Source organism: Bos mutus, chromosome 16, assembly GCF_027580195.1.
Source record: "Bos mutus isolate GX-2022 chromosome 16, NWIPB_WYAK_1.1, whole genome shotgun sequence".
In the NCBI taxonomy this organism is placed as follows: domain Eukaryota; kingdom Metazoa; phylum Chordata; class Mammalia; order Artiodactyla; family Bovidae; genus Bos; species Bos mutus.
Window position 1 is genome coordinate 53,894,874 of NC_091632.1, and position 18,730 is coordinate 53,913,603.

At 40.8% G+C, this 18,730-nt stretch overlaps 1 protein-coding gene across 3 annotated transcripts in view; it reads left to right on the top strand.

The window, feature by feature from the left end:
* The window catches only part of EFCAB2 (EF-hand calcium binding domain 2), a 114,467-nt gene that overhangs the window by 88,835 nt on the left and 6,902 nt on the right, over positions 1 to 18,730 (top strand). For 2 of the 3 annotated variants that reach the window (XM_005910635.2, XM_070385370.1), the window contains exons 4-6: positions 12,489 to 12,568; positions 13,156 to 13,198; positions 13,304 to 13,370. In XM_005910635.2, coding sequence (XP_005910697.1) covers positions 12,489 to 12,568; positions 13,156 to 13,198; positions 13,304 to 13,370 — 190 coding nt within the window. Of the gene's footprint in view, positions 1 to 12,488; positions 12,569 to 13,155; positions 13,199 to 13,303; positions 13,371 to 14,620; positions 18,721 to 18,730 lie in introns of those variants that run through there. The other variant, XM_070385371.1, reaches the window with a different exon arrangement.

The window sequence follows — 18,730 nt, forward strand, 5'->3', positions numbered from 1 at the left end:
CTAGGCTCCTTCTGACTACTGCTTCTGAGCATTCAGAGTGTGAGATTTTATGCGCACCTTTTAAGAGAGGAGTCTCTGTTTCCTATAGCCCTCCAGCTCTCCTGTTCACAAAGGCAGACCTGCTGGGGGCTCATCTTCTGGTGCAGGACCCTGAACTGGGAAGCCCAAATGGGGCTTGAACCTCTTACTCCTTGGTGGGAACCTCTGCAATTGTGACCATCCTTCTGTTTGTGGGCGACTTACCTGGGAGTGTTGTTCAGTCTCTCAGTCATGTCCAACTCTTTGCGACCCCGTGGACTGCAGCATGCCAGGCTTCCCAGTCCTTCAACATCTCTTGGAGTTTACCCAAACTCATGTCCATTTAGTTGGTGATGACATTCAACAATCTTATCCTCTCTTGTCCCCTTCTCCTCCTGCCTTCAATTTTTCCCAGCATCAGAGTCCTTTCTAATGAGTCAGCTCTTCGGATCAGGTGGCCAAAGAATTGGAGCTTCAGCTTCAGCATCAGTCCTCCCAATGAATATTCAGGGTTGATTTCCTTTAAGGATTGACTGGTTTGCTCTCCTTGCAGTCCAAGGGACTCTCAAGAGTCTTCTCCAGCACCACAGTTCAAAAGCATCAGTTCTTCGGTGCTCAGCCTTCTTAATGGTCCAACTCTCACATACAAATATGACTATTGGAAAAACCATAGCTTTGACTAGACGGGCCTTTGTTGGCAAAGTAATGTCTCTGCTTTTTAATACTCTGTCTCAGTTCAGTTCAGTTCAGTCGCTTAGTCATGTCTGACTCTTTGCGACCCCACAGACTGCAGCACGTCAGGCCTCCCTGTCTGTCACCAACTCTCAGGGTTTACATAAAATCATGTCCATTGAGCTGGTGATGCCATCCAACCATCTCATCCTCTGTCGTCCCCTTCTCCTCCTGCCTTCAATCTTTCCCAGCATCAGGGTCTTTTCAAATGAGTCAGTTCTTCTGATCAGGTGGCCAAAGTATTGGAGTTTCAGCTTCAACATCAGTCCTTTCAATGAAGGGACTGATTTCAATATTCAGTACTGATTTCCTTTAGGATGGACTGGTTTGATCTTCTTGCAGTCCAGGGGACTCTCAAGAGTCTTCTCCAACACCACAGTTCAAAAGCATCAATTCTTTGGCACTCAGCTTTCTTTATACTCCAACTCTCACATCCGTACATGACCACTGGAAAAACCATAGCTTTGACTAGATGGACCTTTGTTGGCAAAGTAATATCTCTGCTTTTTAATATGTTGTCTAGGTTGGTCATAACTTTTCTTCCAAGGAGCAAGTGTCTTTTAATTTCATGGCTGCAGTCACGATCTGCAGTGATTTTAGAGCCCCCAAAAATAAAGTCTGACACTGTTTCCACTGTTTCCCCATCTATTTGCCACGAAGTGATGGGACCAGATACCATGATCTTAGTTTTCTGAATGTTGAGTTTTAAGCCAACTTTTTCACTCTCCTCTTTCACTTTCATCAAGAGGCTCTTTAGTTCTCCTTGCTTTCTGCCATAAGGGTGGTATCATCTGCATATTAAGGGTTATTGATATTTCTCCTAGCAATCTTGATTCCAGCTTGTGCTTCATCCAGCCCAAGGTTTCTCATGATATACTCTGAATATAAGTTAAATAAGCAGGGTGACAATATACAGCCTTGACATACTCCATTCCTGATTTGGAACCAGTCTGTTGTTCCATATCCAATTCTAACTGTTGCTTCCTGACCTGCATATAGGTTTCTCAAGAGGCAGGTCAGGTGGTCTGGTAATCCCATTTCTTTCAGAATTTTCCACAGTTTGTTGTGATCCACACAGTCAAAGGCTTTGACATAGTCAATAAAACAGAAGTAGATGTTTTTCTGGAACTCTCTTGTTTTTTCCATGATCCAACAGATACTGGCAATTTGATATCTGTTTTCTCTGCCTTTTCTAAAGCTTGAAAATCTGGAAGTTCACAGTTCATGTACTGTTAAAGCCTGGCTTGGAGAATTTTGAGCACTACTTTGCTAGCGTGTGAGATTAGTGCCATTTTGCGGTAGTTTGAGCATTCTTTGGCATTGCCTTTCTTTGGGATTGGAATGAAAACTGACCTTTTCCAGTCCTGTGGCCACTGCTGAGTTTTCCAAATTTGCTGGCATATTGAGCGCAGCACTTTCACAGCATCATCTTTTAGGATTTGAAGTAGCTCCACTGGAATTCCATCACCTCCACTAGCTTTGTTCGTAGTGATGCTTTCTAAGGCCCACTTGACTTTGAATTTCAGGATGTCTGGCTCTAGGTGAGTGATCATACCATCGTGATTATCTGGGTCATGAGGATCTTTTTTGTATAGTTCATCTATGTCTTCTTGCCACCTCTTCTTAATATCTTCTGCTTCTGTTAGGTCCATACCATTTCTGTCCTTTATCGAGCCCATCTTTGCATGAAATGTTCCCTTGGTGTCTCTAATTCTCTTGAAGAGATCTCTAGTCTTTCCCATTCTATTGTTTTCCTCTATTTCTTTGCATTGATCACTGAGGAAGGCTTTCTTTTCTCTCCTTGCTGTTCTTTGGAACTCTGCATTCAAATGGGTATATCTTTCCTTTTCTCCTTTGCTTTTCACTTCTTTTCTTTTCATAGCTATTTGTAAGGCCTCCTCAGACAGCCATTTTGCCTTTTTGCATTTCTGTTTTCTTGGGGATGGTCTTGATCTCTGTCTCCTGTACAATGTCATAAACCTCCGTCCATAGTTCTTCAGGTACTCTATCAGCTCTAATCTCTTGAATCTATTTCTCACTTCCACTGTATAATCCTAAGGGATTTGATTTAGGTCATACCTGAATGGTCTAGTGGTTTTCCCTACTTTGTTCAATCTAAGTTTGAATTTGGCAATAAGGAGTTCATGATATGAGCCACAGTCAGCTCCCGGTCTTATTTTTGCTGACTGTATAGAGCTTCTCCATCTATGGCTACAAAGAATATAATCAATCTGTTTTTGGTATTGACCATCTGGTGATGTCCATGTGTAGAGTCTTCTCTTGTGTTGTTGGAAGAGGGTATTTGCTATGACCAGTGTGTTCCCTTGGCAAAACTCTATTAGTCTTTGCTCTGCTTCATTCTGTACTCCAAGGCCAAATTTGCCTGTTACTCCAGGTATTTCTTGACTTCCTACTTTTGCATTCCAGTCCCCTATAATGAAAAGGACATCTTTTTTGGGTGTTAGTTCTAGAAGATCTTGTAGGTCTTTATAGAACTGTTCAACTTCAACTTCTTCAGCATTACTGGTTGAGGCACAGACTTGGATTACTGTGATATTATTGAATGGTTTGCCTTGGAAATGAATAGAGATCATTCTGTCATCTTTGAGATTGCATCCAAGTATTGCTTTTTACTCTTTTGTTGTCTATGATGGCTACTCCATTTCTTCTAAGGGATTCTTGCCCACAGTAGTAGATATAATGGTCATCTGAGTTAAATTCACCCCTTCCAGTCCATTTTAGTTTGCCTAAAATTAGACGTTCACTCTTGCCATCTCCTGTTTGACCACTTCCAATTTGCCTTGATTCATACTCTGTCTAGGTTTGTCGTATATACACCTGGGCGTGTGTCATACACCTGGGAGTGTGGGTCCTGGCAATGCAGTGTCTCCAGTCCTCCTAGCTGTCTTGTTATGGCAGATTCTTTATCACCGGCACCACCTCGGAAGCCCCCTTGTTATGGTTACTTCTTTCTCTTTCGTTGTGAAAAATCTTTCCTGATAGTCTTCAAATTATTATCATAGAGAATTGCTTTACAAGTAGTTGGGATTTTGATGTGCCTGTGGGAAGATGCGAGCATGGAGTCTTCCTACTCTGCCATCTTGGTGACATCCCCAATCCATCACCTTAATACAATCGGTATTAGTAATTTAGTGCACTTCCTCCCATATTATTTTCCTTGACATGTTTTTAGCATAATAGTAATCTTATAGTCGGAGAAGGCAATGGCACCCAACTCCAGCACTCTTGCCTGGAAAATCCCATGGACAGAGGAGCCTGGTGGGCCGCAATCCATGGGGTCTCTAAGAGTCGGACAAGACTCAGCGACTTCACTTTTACTTTTCATTTTCATGCATTGGAGAAGGAAATGGCAATCCACTTCAGTGTTCTTGCCTGGAGAATCCCAGGGACGGGGGAGCCTGGTGGGCTGCCGTCTATGGGGTCGCACAGAGTCGGACACGACTGAAGCGACTTAGCAGCAGCAGCTTAGCAGCAATCTTATAGTACAATTTAGTATGTACAATTTCAGCCTTGCTTTTTTTTTTGCTAGTTATATCACAATCATTTCCAATGTTATTATAAAAATTTCATTCTTTAAGAAATGCATGCTGATTAAAATTGGATTCTCAAAAAATAGAGGAGTGATTGCTCTTGTTTCCATCACTCAAACACAACCAGGATATTTTACCTTTTTACTCAATATTACATCAAAGTGATTGTTTCATACTGTTATCTAATGTAAGGAAAACTAACATTTTAAGAAGGAAATCCTGTCATATACTGTAACATGGATGAAACTTGAAGATATTATGTGAAAATTCTAGTCACAAAATAGACCAATACTTCATGACTTCACTTAGTTGAGGTATCTAAAGTAGTCAAACTCTTAGAAAGTCTGTTGTTGAAGATATGCTGAGGGTTTGAATTGCTTCATGAAATGTAAGAATAAGTAATATTTTAAACTAACACATTGTTATAAATGTGATTTTAGAACTGTCTCTGGACCTAATAAAGCTTATGTGATATTGGATATTTATTATGCTAACCAAATCTCAACCCAGGATAGAGCTTTTCCTCGAATCTTATTGAAACACAATTTTAAAGTTACTTTTGATATAAACAGTAGATTACCTTGGAGGGACAGTTGCTTCAATACTTACTGCCTCTGTCTACGCGGGGTGGGGAAGGACACTCGGGAAGGGGTGGTGAGAAACTGAGACTGAAGTGTGTGAAACAAATTAGTGTAAGTGGAGCCCTGACTCTCCCTGCCCCTGCTGCACCTGAGGGTAAATTGGGGGGATTAATAGCTTGACAGAAACTGACTCCCATTGCTTCAAATTATGGAAACGTACAGTTGGAAAGAACCTTTTTGATTACATGGTCTAACCACCTGTTGATTCTTAGACTCTCTGATAGTCCACCCAAAAGATGAGTTAGTCTTTTTTGATACCTCTTATAATAAGAAAGGGACTTATAACCCCAAAGAGTACTTATCCCAATATTTACACAACAGCATCTGGGATGTTTGGAGTAAATAATTTTTCTAAAGCAGGTAACTTTAGGATTTTTCATTTGTAGGACTAATTGGTAAATGCCAGTGAATTTTTGTTATCATTTATTCTATCCAAGGCAGAGAAGTATTTTCTAAATTGTATTAGTGTTTTGGTTTTGAAACGCAATTTATGTCAAAATTTGCATATGTGATATTCAAGTCTAACTTGAAATATCTCATTGTTTTTATATTTTTACTACAAATAGTTGAAAAATTCATATGTATGTCTTATTTGTTGACCTGGAACTAGATGAAATGTAGGTGCTTTATAAACCATCTAAACTACTGGTATTATCTTGCTTTTGTGAAGCGTGAAATAGTTCAGTTTATTGACAGATTGTATGTCACTGGGGAGAAATGAATTTTCAGTGTGTTTTATTGTGCCTATTCAGAGAATTCAGTATTAAAATAAATAATGCTTTAATGAGAAAAGAGATAGCCTGATGACTTCACTGTGGGAATGGGAGAAAGAACTCTGGGCTGTGGTCCCATCACAGCACCTGACTGCCCTTGAGGACCACGAGGGGCGTTTACCTCTCTGTGCCAGAATGGCCTCAGGTGCAAAACAGATGGAAAAACTATCTTTTACCAAGGTAGAGTGAGAAATAGTATTTACCTCATGCTTTGAAATTTAGATATATGTTGATTTAAAAATTATCCCACAGTATTTACATGTTTATTGAGATGGCTCCTTATTGGGCTGGAGGAAGCAAAGAGGCTGTGGAATGGCTGGAGGCCCTGTGCTAGCCTGTGGAGGCGGGCCCCTTCATGTGTCAGGGAAGCAGGGTATTTTCTTCAGATTGCCTCTGCCACCATAGTTCTTTGGAGGAAGAGAAGCCAGGTGTGTTAGGGCCTCAGTCTTCTTCCAGGTAGACACCTGCTGGCTATTAAGATGAGCTCCTCCTATAAATGGTACTTGAAGGCTAAGCTGGAGGTCTTCCTACAAAGAGGTTTTATTTCCTCTGCACTCATAAATGCTCCCGAGCTTACTTTCTAATTATTACCTCCTTTCTAGCACATTAGCCTTTCTCTTAGATGAAACAGACCAAATTAGAACTTACTTTGCCTCATTCACATACACAATAACAAGATATATTTGTTTTGTTTTTGTCTTTTGAAGAGGAGGAAAATGTGACAGATGGCTATCTGTTACTCTCCTCTTCTTTCAGCCCAGGAAGCAAGTAGGGGATCAGCAGAGTGGAGACATCATGGCTGCTGATCTACAAACCCTCTCCTCTAGGCCAGGGTTCAGGGGCGAGGGACAAGGGGTTAGATATGCCTAGCAGTTTAATACATATGTGCCACATTCCACGTGGCATTTTACAGAGAGCAGGCAGGATCAGACTTCTGTAAAAAACAGTTCCCTATGGTGGGTCAAGGAGGCTGTGTCTAAAAGTTTAGCACCAGAGATCGATTCTGTTAGGAGGAGGTGTCATTGCAGAATATAGAACCAGAAGTGTGTACACTACTGATTAAAATAATAATAATCATAATAACTCAAGGTTTACAAAGCGCCTTTATGTCATCTCTCTCAGAACATTTGTGTGCAAGCGTATAAAGTTTGGTAGAACTGCTGTAACAAAGTACCACAGGCAGTGTCTTAAACAACAGAGATTTATCATCTCAGTTCTGGAAACTGGAAGTGCAGAATTAGGGTGTTAGCCTAGTTGGTTCCTTCTGTTGGCTAGGAGAGAAGAATCTGTTTTAGGCCTTTCTTCTTGGCTTGTAGAGGCTTGTCTTCATGTTCACATGACATTCTCCCTGTGTGCATGTCTCTGTGTCCAGATTTCTTTTTATTAGAACATCAGTTATATTGGAGTAGGGCCCACCCTAATGACCTCCTTTTAACTTGATTACCTCACTGAGGATAAACTTGATTACCCTGTCTCCAAAGAAGTCACATTCTGAGGTATACCAGAGATTAGGACTCCAACATATGAACTTGGGGAAGATATAACTCAACCCGTAACTATATGTATGTTTATATACAATATATGATAAAGTGTGGTTCAATATTTGATATATTTATATTAAATTGTAAAGGCATTTAAATAATCATTGAGCCATTATTGTATAACATTTATAGAAAGTAGTGTTTTTGTCCTGTCTTACTCATGGCCTCATAAAGTCAACTAGTTTGTCCTGCACCAGAAGTAATAGAAGCACTTATTATCCTCCCCTCTATCTACCCATTTCCAGATTGTCAGGCAGGCTGTTCTATCCTGCTTTTCTTACTTCTCTTCTACGATAGAGAAATGTACCATATTTGTAAAATGCCTTTTAAAAAACTGATGGGTTGGTGGGAATGCAAACTAGTACAGCCACTATGGAGAACAGTGTAGAGATTCCTTAAAAAACTGGAAATAGAACTGCCCTATGATCCAGCAATCCCACTGCTGGGCATACACACTGAGGAAACCAGAAGGGAAAGAGACACGTGTACCCCAATGTTCATCGCAGCACTGTTTATAATAGCCAGGACATGGAAGCAACCTAGATGCCCATCAGCAGATGAATGGATAAGAAAGCTGTGGTACATATACACAATGGAGTATTACTCAGCCATTAAAAAGAATACATTTGAATCAGTTTTAATGAGATGATGAAACTGGAACCTATTATACAGAGTGAAGTAAGCCAGAAAGAAAAACACCAATACAGTATACTAACACATATATATGGAATTTAGAAAGATGGTAACAATAACCCTGTGTACGAGACAGCAAAAGAGACACTGATGTATAGATCAGTCTTATGGACTCTGTGGGAGAGGGAGAGGGTGGGGAGATTTGGGAGAATGGCATTGAAACATGTATAATATCATGTATGATACGAGTTGCCAGTCCAGGTTCGATGCACGATACTGGATGCTTGGGGCTGGTGCACTGGGACGACCCAGAGGGAGGGTATGGGGAGGGAGGAGGGAGGAGGGTTCAGGATGGGGAACACAGGTATACCTGTGGCGGATTCATTTCGATATTTGACAAAACTAATACAATATTGTAAAGTTTAAAAATAAAATAAAATTAAAAAAAAACCAATGGAATCAAAATAAAACATGGAGTTTAGTAAATAATAATACGTCAGTATTGGTTCAATGGATGTTACAATGAACCAAGTATAGTTGTACCATAATATTGCAAGGGTAAACAACAGAGGAAACTGGGAGGTATATTAGAACTCTCTGCTATCCGTAAATCTAAATCTACTCTAAGATACGTTTATTTAAATAATAAAAACTTTTAATAATGTAAGGTAGTGTCTAGTATATGTTATATAGTTCATTAATGCTGTATTTAGAAATATTATATAATTGTACTATTTTTATGCCATTGCTTATGTATCTCTTAATACAAAAAGAGCAGATTAGATGTGACCTCTAGAGGACAGTGTTGAGTCATAGAAAGATTTTCACGATCTGTCCAAGTTGAAGATGGACTAACGTATTTTTCTTCTTACTTTTTTTAACCCCAAGGCCTTTATTTGTTCATTATCTCTCTTTAAAAAAAACCAAGGAAAATATATACCTCATCTGCCATCCTGATTCATTGGAGTTTTGCTTTAACATTATTTTTGTGAAGTCTTAGCTCTATACATCATATACATATACATCAGGCCATTTGGCTGTACACAGAATAGCGTTTCGGCTGTGTTCAGAGCACCAGGGGCTTGTGGAAGTTGTCCAGGAGCATGACCATGGTGGGGTAGGGGTCATGAGGGACATAGGATGTGTCTGTGACTTCTCACATGATGGAGAGCGTGCTGTAGAGTTGAACTCCCTTTGGAAAAACTATGAACCGTTTGTGGACTGATGAGGATGCTCATAACATAGGATTTTTGATCTTCCATGGTCAAGACTGTTGGCTCTGCAGTTTGTTGAGGGTGCAGGGAAAGGGAAACAAACTATAGCTCCAGCTTCTGGAACAGTTTTCTGGATTAATCAGAATAGAAACACAACATTTTAATCTAAAAATTATCCTTCTGGAGGCAGTCTCATGAGATTGGCATTTTAGTTTTAAGCAGTTTGTGGGCCTGGGAGTTAGAGTGCTACTTAAGCACATCTGAACCAGAGCCATGTGAACATTGACTTGCAAATTGCTTGCCTTGGATCTACAGGCAGCTGAAAACAATTGCTCATGTATCGATGGCCTCAGAAATTCTGAAACACATCATTCTGTCATTAGATGGATGACATTTTTTACTGATAGTGGAGTTCAAGGACTTGCCTCATACTAGGTGAGAATCTAGTATAAACATTAAAAAATAGTTGTCATTTGATGACAGTGCGTTCCACTTAGCAGCACCTATAGATTTCTTATCTTTTGCTCAAAGAATAAATCTTTTAAAATCGCCTCTGTTGAATTGGGATGTGTGAGCCTTCTAATAGGATTTTTGAAAGGGAGTGGAAAATTTACAACTTCTCATAAATAGCCTGACATGAAATTTAAAATCAATAAGGTACTGTTCAGCCACACCATCAAAGCCGAACCTTGTGAGCATGAGTCTTCCTCATTCTCATCTAATAGTTCTGGGTACCAAAATTGTTAGGTGTTGTCTTCTCCTGATTAGCGGTGGTGTAACAGTGTTCCACAGAGCATCTAGTTATTTAATGAATAGTACAGTCCTTGAGATTGATTGGTCCCCTGATCTGGTCTCTTAGCCAGTGTTCCTTATGTCAGGGGAAGCATTAGTCCATCTCATTTGTGCAAGTCAGAATCCTGGGAGTTGTCCTTGACCCTCTTCTTTTTTCCTCATCCTTGCCTGTAATAGATACAGTACCAGGTTTTCTTGGTTTTCTATCTTAAGTGTTTCTTGAAAACACCCCCTTTTGTCTCCATGGCCACCACTCTCTAATCCAAGCCTTTATCATATCTGCTCAGACTACTGCAGAAGCTGCCTTACCCACAACCAGTGTGATCTTTTAGACACACATCTATGAGACCTTCAGTGATTTAGGGTAACAGTGTCTTGGGATAACAAACAAAGTCATGTTCATGGATGGTAATACCTTGCATGGTCTAGTCTCCATTTCTCTCTCCAGCCTCATCTGAAAACATTCTCCTCCTTGCTCCATATGTTTCAGCCTCCTGGCCTCTGGTGCATCCCACAAGGTCTTAGTACCTGTAATTTCATCTACCTGGGAGTGTCTTTCCCTGCTGTTTTTGATTACCTTTTGCTCATCCTTTATAATAATCAACTCAAGTGTGATTTCTTTATGAATGCATTTCCTGATAATTTGGCCAAGAAAAGTTTTCTTTTTTCTATGCTCTAGTAGACCCTTGCTCCTTTACTTCATTGTTTCTTACATAAACTTATAATTAGACACTCAGCTTTGTTGTTTTGTTGATGGATTTATGTCTCCACTACCAGAATATAAACGCTGTGAGTGGGGACCATGTCCAAGTATCAGTCAGTCAGTCAGTCAGTTCAGTCACTTAGTCGTGTTTGACTCTTTGCGACCCCATGGACTGTAGCACATCAGGCCTCCCTGTCCATCACCAACTCCCGGGGTTCACTCAAACTCATGTCCATCAAGTCAGTGATGCCATCCAGCCATCTCATCCCCTTCTCCTCCTGCCTCCAATCCCTCCCAGCATCAGGGTCTTTTCCAGTGAGTCAACTCTTCGCATGAGGTGGCCAAAGTACTGGAGTTTCAGCTTTAGCATCATTCCTTCCAAAGAAATCCCAGGGCTGATCTCCTTCAGAATGGACTGGTTGGATCTCCTTGCAGTCCAAGGGACTCTCAACAGTCTTCTCCAACACCCAATTCAAAAGCATCAATTCTTCGGCACTCAGCTTTTTTCACAGTCCAACTCTCACATGCATACACGACCACAGGAAAAACCATAGCCTTGACTAGATGTACCTTTGTTGACAAAGTAATGTCTCTGCTTTTGAATATGCTATCTAGGTTGGTCATAACTTTCCTTCCAAGGAGTAAGTGTCTTTTAATTTCATGGCTGCAATCACCATCTGCACTGATTTTGGAGCCCAAAAACATAAAGTCTGACACTGTTTCCCCATCTATTTCCCATGAAGTGATGGGACCAGATGCCATGATCTTAGTTTTCTGAATGTTGAGCTTTAAGCCAACTTTTTCACTCTCCTCTTTCACTTCCGTCAAGAGGCTTTTGAGTTCCTCTTCACTTTCTGCCGTAAGGGTGGTGTCATCTGCATATCTGAGGTGATTGATATTTCTCCCGGCAATCTTGATTCCGGCTTGTGCTTCTTCCAGCCCAGCGTTTCTCATGATGTACTCTGCATATAAGTTAAATAAGCAGGGTGACAATATACAGCCTTGATGTACTCCTTCCCCTATTTGGAACCAGTCTGTTTGTTGTTCCATGTCCAGTTCTAACTGTTGCTTCCTGACCTGCATATAGGTTTCTCAAGAGGCAGGTCAGGTGGTCTGGTATTCCCATCTCTTTCAGGATTTTCCACAGTTTATTGTGATCCACACAGTCAAAGGCTTTGGCATAGTCAATAAAGCAGAAATAGATGTTTTTCTGGACCTCTCTTGCTTTTTCCATGATCCAGCAGATGTTGGCAATTTGATCTCTGGTTCCTCTGCTTTTCCTAAGATCAGCTTGAACATCTGAAAGTTCATGGTTCACGTATCGCTGAAGCTTGGCTTGGAGAATTTTGAGCATTACTTTACTAGCGTGTGAGATGAGTGCAATTGTGTGGTAGTTTGAGCATTCTTTGGCATTGCCTTTCTTTGGGATTGGAATGAAAACTGACCTTTTCCAGTCCTCTGGCCACTGCTGAGTTTTCCAAATGTGCTGGCATATTGAGTGCAGCACTTTCACAGCATCATCTTTCAGAATTTGAAATAGCTCCACTGGAATTCCATCACCTCCACTAGCTTTGTTCGTAGTGATGCTTTCTAAGGCCCACTTGACTTCACATTCCAGGATGTCTGGCTCTAGGTGAGTGATCACACCATCGTGATTATCTGGGTCGTAAAGATCTTTTTTGTACAGTTCTTCTGTGTATTCTTGCCACCTCTTCTTAATATCTTCTGCTTTTGTTAGGTCCCTACTATTTCTGTCCTTTATCGAGCCCATCTTTGCATGAAATGTTCCCCATTATCAAATCCCCAGTACTTGGCACAGTGCTTGGAAAAAGTAGCTGCTCACTTACATTTGCTGAATGAATAAGAGGCTGTTTTTTACTGACTGTCCAGGTAGAGGAAGAAGAACCCACTGGATACATTCGATTTGAAAAATTTCTACCAGTGATGACTGAAGTGCTACTGGAAAGAAGGTAAGAAAGTAAATAGAATTGTTGAGGTAATGATTAGAACTGCATTAATTTCAAAACACTTGGCCTTTTCACTTTGTATGTTATACTCAGCCAATGTTTATCACAGAATAGCTTCCTCCTAGTTTTTCTCTACACTTCTGAACTGCCAGTTGGTATGTTCTCAGAAATATCCACCACTTCGGTATTAATCTAATAAGCAAAGTGTAATTAAAGGGCAAATAAGCTGCAAAAAGCATAAATCAACAACATTCTTATTAGCTTCTGTTTGAATTATCAATGATAAATAAGAATTAAGCCTAATTATTTTTCTAGAGCAAGTGTAGCATTAGCTTACCGTAGTTTGTTTACTGTAGGAATTTTGTTCCTATAATGATGAAAAAAGCTAACAGATAACATTTAAGTAAGTATTCCTTGTGGGTATGGAGTACTTTCAACTTTATTATCTAGAAATCCAAAAATATTTCAGTGAGGGATGAATTATTATCCTAGTATGCTAGCAGCTTTATTTATTTTTTTAAATGTGATCATTTGTTATTTGGAGATTGAGCTAAATACTGTGGTGTTTACTCCTTTTATTGCATAATTAGATATAGACCAATTCCGGAAGATATCCTTCTTCGAGCTTTTGAGGTATGTAAGCCACAAATTTTACATATATTTATATTTATGTGAAAAAAAATCATCATGTGGAATTTTCATCAAAAAATAGAGTATCTATCTTTTCCTTCCCCCTAGGTATTAGATCCAGCTAAACAAGGATTTCTTTCTAAGGATGAACTGATAAAGTATATGACTGAAGAAGGTGAGAGTGATTCGTTACTTATAAATGAAAGTTGCTCAGTTGTGTCTCAGTGTTTGCGACCCCATGGACTGTAGCTCACCAGACTTCTCTGTCCGTGGAATTCTCCAGGCTAGAATACTGGAGTGGGTTGGCATTCCCTTCTCCAGGGGATCTTCCCCACCCAAGGATCAAACCCAGGTCTCCTACACTGCAGGCAGATTCTTACTGTGTGAGCCACTAGGGAAGTCTTATTACTTGTTAACAATGACTTATTTAAGTGATTAATAATTTTAAAACAATTATGCAAAAGTTCTAGAGGATACTTTAATCATTCCAGTTAAAAGAATTTACTTAGTATTCTTATCACTTTGGTTTTGGAGTTTTGTGGTGGATAAGAGGACAAAGGGTAAGTTAAGAGGGGATAGATTATTGCCTTATAGGATTTTGTAAAGTATAATGACACTTCTATAAACTGAAGTCATTTCATTCACTTAGAATATTTCTGGAATAACAGGTATGGCACCAGGAAAACATGAGCTATCAATCACTCTTGTTACTAGATTGAAGATTTCAACTGGATTCTATAAAAATTCCTTTAAAAAAAAAAAAGATTTGTTCGTATTTCTTTTTTGGCTGTGGTGGGTCTTCACTGCTGTGTGCAGGCTTTCTGTAGTCGCAGTGGGTGAGTAGGGTCTGCGTCTCTAGTTGCGGTGCACAGGCTTCTCACTGGGGTGGCTTCTCGCGTTGCAGAGCATGGGCTCTAAGGAGTTGCGGTGTGTGGGCTCAGTGGTTGTGGCACCGGCGCTTACAGCATGCTGTGCAGCACGTGGAATCTTCCTGGACCAGGGATCAAACTGGGGTCCCTTGTATTATAAGGCAGATTCTTAACCAGTGGACCACCAGGGAAGCCCCCATATTCCTTTTTTAAAGAACTTTTCAGTTGGTAAAGTTAGGGGCAATACAGCCTCAAATGTATATATGAATTCCATTAAATTTTTCATTTTTATGCTAATGACAGTGATATATTTGCTTTGCACTTAAACTGTACACACACACACACACACTTATACATAACACCTGCACACCTCTGTAGGCCAACATATTTTCTTTAGGGATTCTCTCTACTTAGTCTGATGTGTAAACTTGTTTTCCCTGAATGTCAGTAGCCTAATGGACATGCTCTTGAAACCATTCTCATGGTTTCATATATATGGTTTCATGGTCTCACCTGCCCTCTTCCCATATAAAGTTAGAACTCTTTCTCTGTTCAGTTCACTAGTTCACAGATGAGTCCTGAGTAATTCAGAGCTGCTAATCAGTTGAGACAATCAGAAGTGCATGAAATTTTGAGTACAGAAGACTAAGACTGCGTCTCCATGTGCCGCTGGTTTGACCATTTTGACTTGCTCCACCATTAGGTGAGAATGCAGAGGGTGAGAGTGAGTGTGCCACGATTGTTAAAGCTGCTGCCCAAGAACACATGACCCTCTTAAAGTTATCTCAGGGATGAACTTTGATGGAAATGTGATGTTTCAAAGCATCAGCTTAGGGATTAAGCTAAGAGAAATAAATACTAGGTTATATCAGGCAATATGAATTTAGTCAAAATGGCCAAATCATTAGTAAGATGTGCCTACTGTGTGTAGGTAAGGGATACAATAGCAGTGAGAGGTAATAATACTAAAATCTGCTCCCTTTCTCAAGGAGATTACAGTCTTACAGGAAGGAATAAAACAATTCAAAATGTAAGATAGTAGAAAAAAGTGAGTAGCAGAAGATCAGTGTGGTCTGGACCAGCCTGGAAAGCTTGGTCTGAGAAGACTTTAAGAGAAAATAGGTTTCTAAAGATGATAGAATAATATGGGTGAGTTATCAGAAGGGCTAAAATATTATGCATTATAGCACTCCCTTACATCATACGTCTCAGCAAGTGCTCGTTAAATTAGTGAGTGAGTGAGGTAGCATGGACGAGGGAGCTGATGAGAGGAAGACATCGATTGATAAAAAGCACGAACAAAGACTGGGAGGTAGGAATGAGCATGATATTTTGGGAGACTGAGAAAACTCAGAGGGTCTTGTCGGCAAACAGTAGGAAATGAATTTAGATAGATTAGGCAGGACTGGATTGTGGAGGCTGAGGCTCAGGAGACTTTGTCTTATGGGCAATGGAGAAGCACTGTAGGGTTCTGAGCAGGTGAGCTGCGCAGTGAAAGAGGGATTGTGGGAAGGTTGACCTGGTGCTGGTAGGCTTGTGAGAAGAGCAAGAAAGAGGTTAGACTGGGGAGACCAGTTAGGAGCCTGGTTCAGCATTTTGCTGCTACTGCTACTGCTAAGTCACTTCAGTCGTGTCCGACTCTGTGTGACCCCATAGACATTTTGAGGGTGTCCCAATAAGGGCTATATCTAGCAGTGGCAATGGGAATCGAGAGAAGGGTTTGATACAGTAGTACTGTCTGCAGCAAGATCCACAGGTTATGTATGATGAGCAACCGAGTGCAGGGCACAAAGATGGGAGCTGAGTCAACATAACAAGGCTTTGGCCTGGGTAGTGGGTATTAGGGTAATGGTACTCACTGAAATAGAGAAATCAGACCGCAGTGCATCCAGAGACAATGCAGCTTTTCACAATATCCACAGAATATTGATCAGTTTGAGAATGCATTCTAAATGCCCAGGATGTTATATGATGAACATAATAAGTCACATTGAATCAAGCTCCTACAGGATAGACGTCCACATGTGTCTAGGTATGTATATGGTGTCAAGTAGTATTTATTAGCAGGAAAGATCTCAAAAGAACTTTTTTGAACTAACACATATTGCTGCCTATGTGCCAGGCAACGTTCTAAGTGCTATTCAAATAAGAACAATTTTAATACTCATAACAAACCTATGAACTGTGGTTTGGAGAAGACTCTTGAGAGTCCCTTGGACTGCAAGGAGATCAAACCAGTTAATCCTAAAGAAAATCAATCCTGAACATCATTGAAAAAACTGATGATGAAGCTGAAGCTCCAGTACTTTGGCCACCTGATGCAAAGAGCTGACTCATTAGGAAAGACCCTGATTCTGGGAAAGATTGAAGGCAGGAAGAGAAGGGGATGACAGAGGATGAGATGATGATGGCATCACTGACTCAATGGACATGAGTTTGAGCAAGCTCCGGGAGATGGTAAAGGACAGGAAAGCCTGGTGTGCTGCAGGTCGCAAAGAGTCGGACATGACTGAGTGACGGAACAACAATAAACCCATGAGATAGTATTTTACAGACAGGAAAACACACACAGAGAAGTCAGGGACTTGCCCGGGATCTTAAAGCTAATGAAACAGTTGAGCATTTGGACCCAGGCAGTCTGGCCCCCAAGCTGTGCTTTTAACAATTAAGCTGTTTTCCTCCCATCCTTAATCAAATACTACTTGTTTCTTTCCTTGCTTGAGGAAGCAGTGACCACCTTCTGAATTTCACTGTGAACAAGGCCTCGTTGCAAGCGACCGAGCGTGGTTCCTGAACCTTGACTTGCTCTGCTGGCGTGCAGATCCAGTGCCTCCAGTCACTGGCTGGGGCTGCCTGCCTGTTTTCCTCGTGTGCTGGTGTCCTCAGCTCTAAGCTGGGATACACAGTTCTTACCTCTCATGAGGTGGTTCGGAGATTAACTTGATATCTGTGAAGCACTTAGATCAGTGCCTGGCAAACAGTGGTTCTTGATAAATATTTGTTGTCAGTGTTCTCATAAGGACTCGCATATCCACCAAAGTTCATTGGCAGTGGATTTAGTATTTACCAATTAGGTTATCGGAGAAGGCAATGGCACCCCACTCCAGTTCTCTTGCCTGGAAAATCCCATGGATGGAGGAGCCTGGTAGGCTGTAGTCCACCGGGTCGCCAAGAGTCGGACACTTACTGAGCGACTTCACTTTCACTTTTCACTTTCACGCATTGGAGAAGGAAATGGCAACCCACTCCAGTGTTCTTGCCTGGAGAATCCCAGGGACGGCGGAGCCTGGTAGGCTGCCATCTGTGGGGTCGCACAGAGTTGGACACGACTGAAGTGACTTAGCAGCAGCAGCAGCAGTAGCAATTAGGTTATAAGAAAGATTCAGAATTTGTCTTTTTAGACATTTTAGGCATTCTTTCTTTCCTTAGGATGTAAACATGATTTCAAAAAAACACAAGCATGTTCCATTGTTTGGTAATATTATCATCATCGTCATAAAAACCCCCACTTGAATAATTTCTGTATTAGTAACTGAATTCCGCCTTAGAAGGCATGGTTTGTAGTAGCAAGTGACTTAAGTTCGTAAGGTAGGTAACTCTCAGGCCTTGGTAATTTATCTACTTGGATTAATACTCTTTAGGAATAAGGTGAGAATTTGGATGTTTCTGTATTTTGGGTTAATATCAGAACAAAGTTCTGTCTTAAATAGATGACAGCCTTTCCAATATTCTTCCTAAATTTGCTTTTCATCTTGGTGAAACCAGTATCCAAGATGGCCTTCAGTTGTTATCTGAACCCAACTAAAACTCACAGATTTTCTATCCAACTTTTGGTTTCATTTGATGGCAACACTGGGCCAAACTATAACAAAGAGGACTGGTTTGAAATGACTGGTGAATGGCATCTGTGGTCACTGGGTGCAGCTGAGTCACTAAATTGCCCTGCCCTTGTTAGAGGATATTCATAGACATTCTTACAGTGTGGCCTTCCCTGCTGGCTCAGACAGTGAAGCGTCTGCCTACAATGTGGGAGACCTGGGTTCAATCCTGGGGTCGGGAAGATCTCCTGGAGAAGGAAATGGCAACCCCCTCCAGTACTCTTGCCTGGAAAATCCCATGGATGAAGAAGCCTGGTGGGCTACAGTCCATGGGGTCGCAAAGAGCGACTGAGCGACTTCACTTCCACTTTCACTTACAGTTTTAAACCATGTTATTTGTTGTTCGGCCTTTCTGCATAGCAACCATTTAATCCTTTCTTCATATGCTTACTAAGTGTAATGATTAGACTTCCTATAAAACTGTGACTTCAGGTTAATCCTTTTAATTGCCTTTTTGGCGATTTTAGTGATTTTAATTTAAATAAATAAAAAACCTTATTTATGATGTTTTCATGTCCTCCTGCTGTTTTGGCTGAAATGATTGATGCTAAAGGTTGCTTGAACTATGCTATCTGCAAGGTAAAATAACTCCAAAATTTGCCAGGAGTACGATAGCATACTCTTTGAACCTCTGGTTCAAATCACGATGTGCTGGCTTTATGGCCCCAGGGAGAGTAACCGGCAGCACAGTGTGGGATGGTGGGGGTCCACGGCAATTGAGTGGACTAGTGGAAAGAGAAAGAAAAAAAAATCAGATGACTGTAAATGATGAGTGTCCCTTCTTGTTC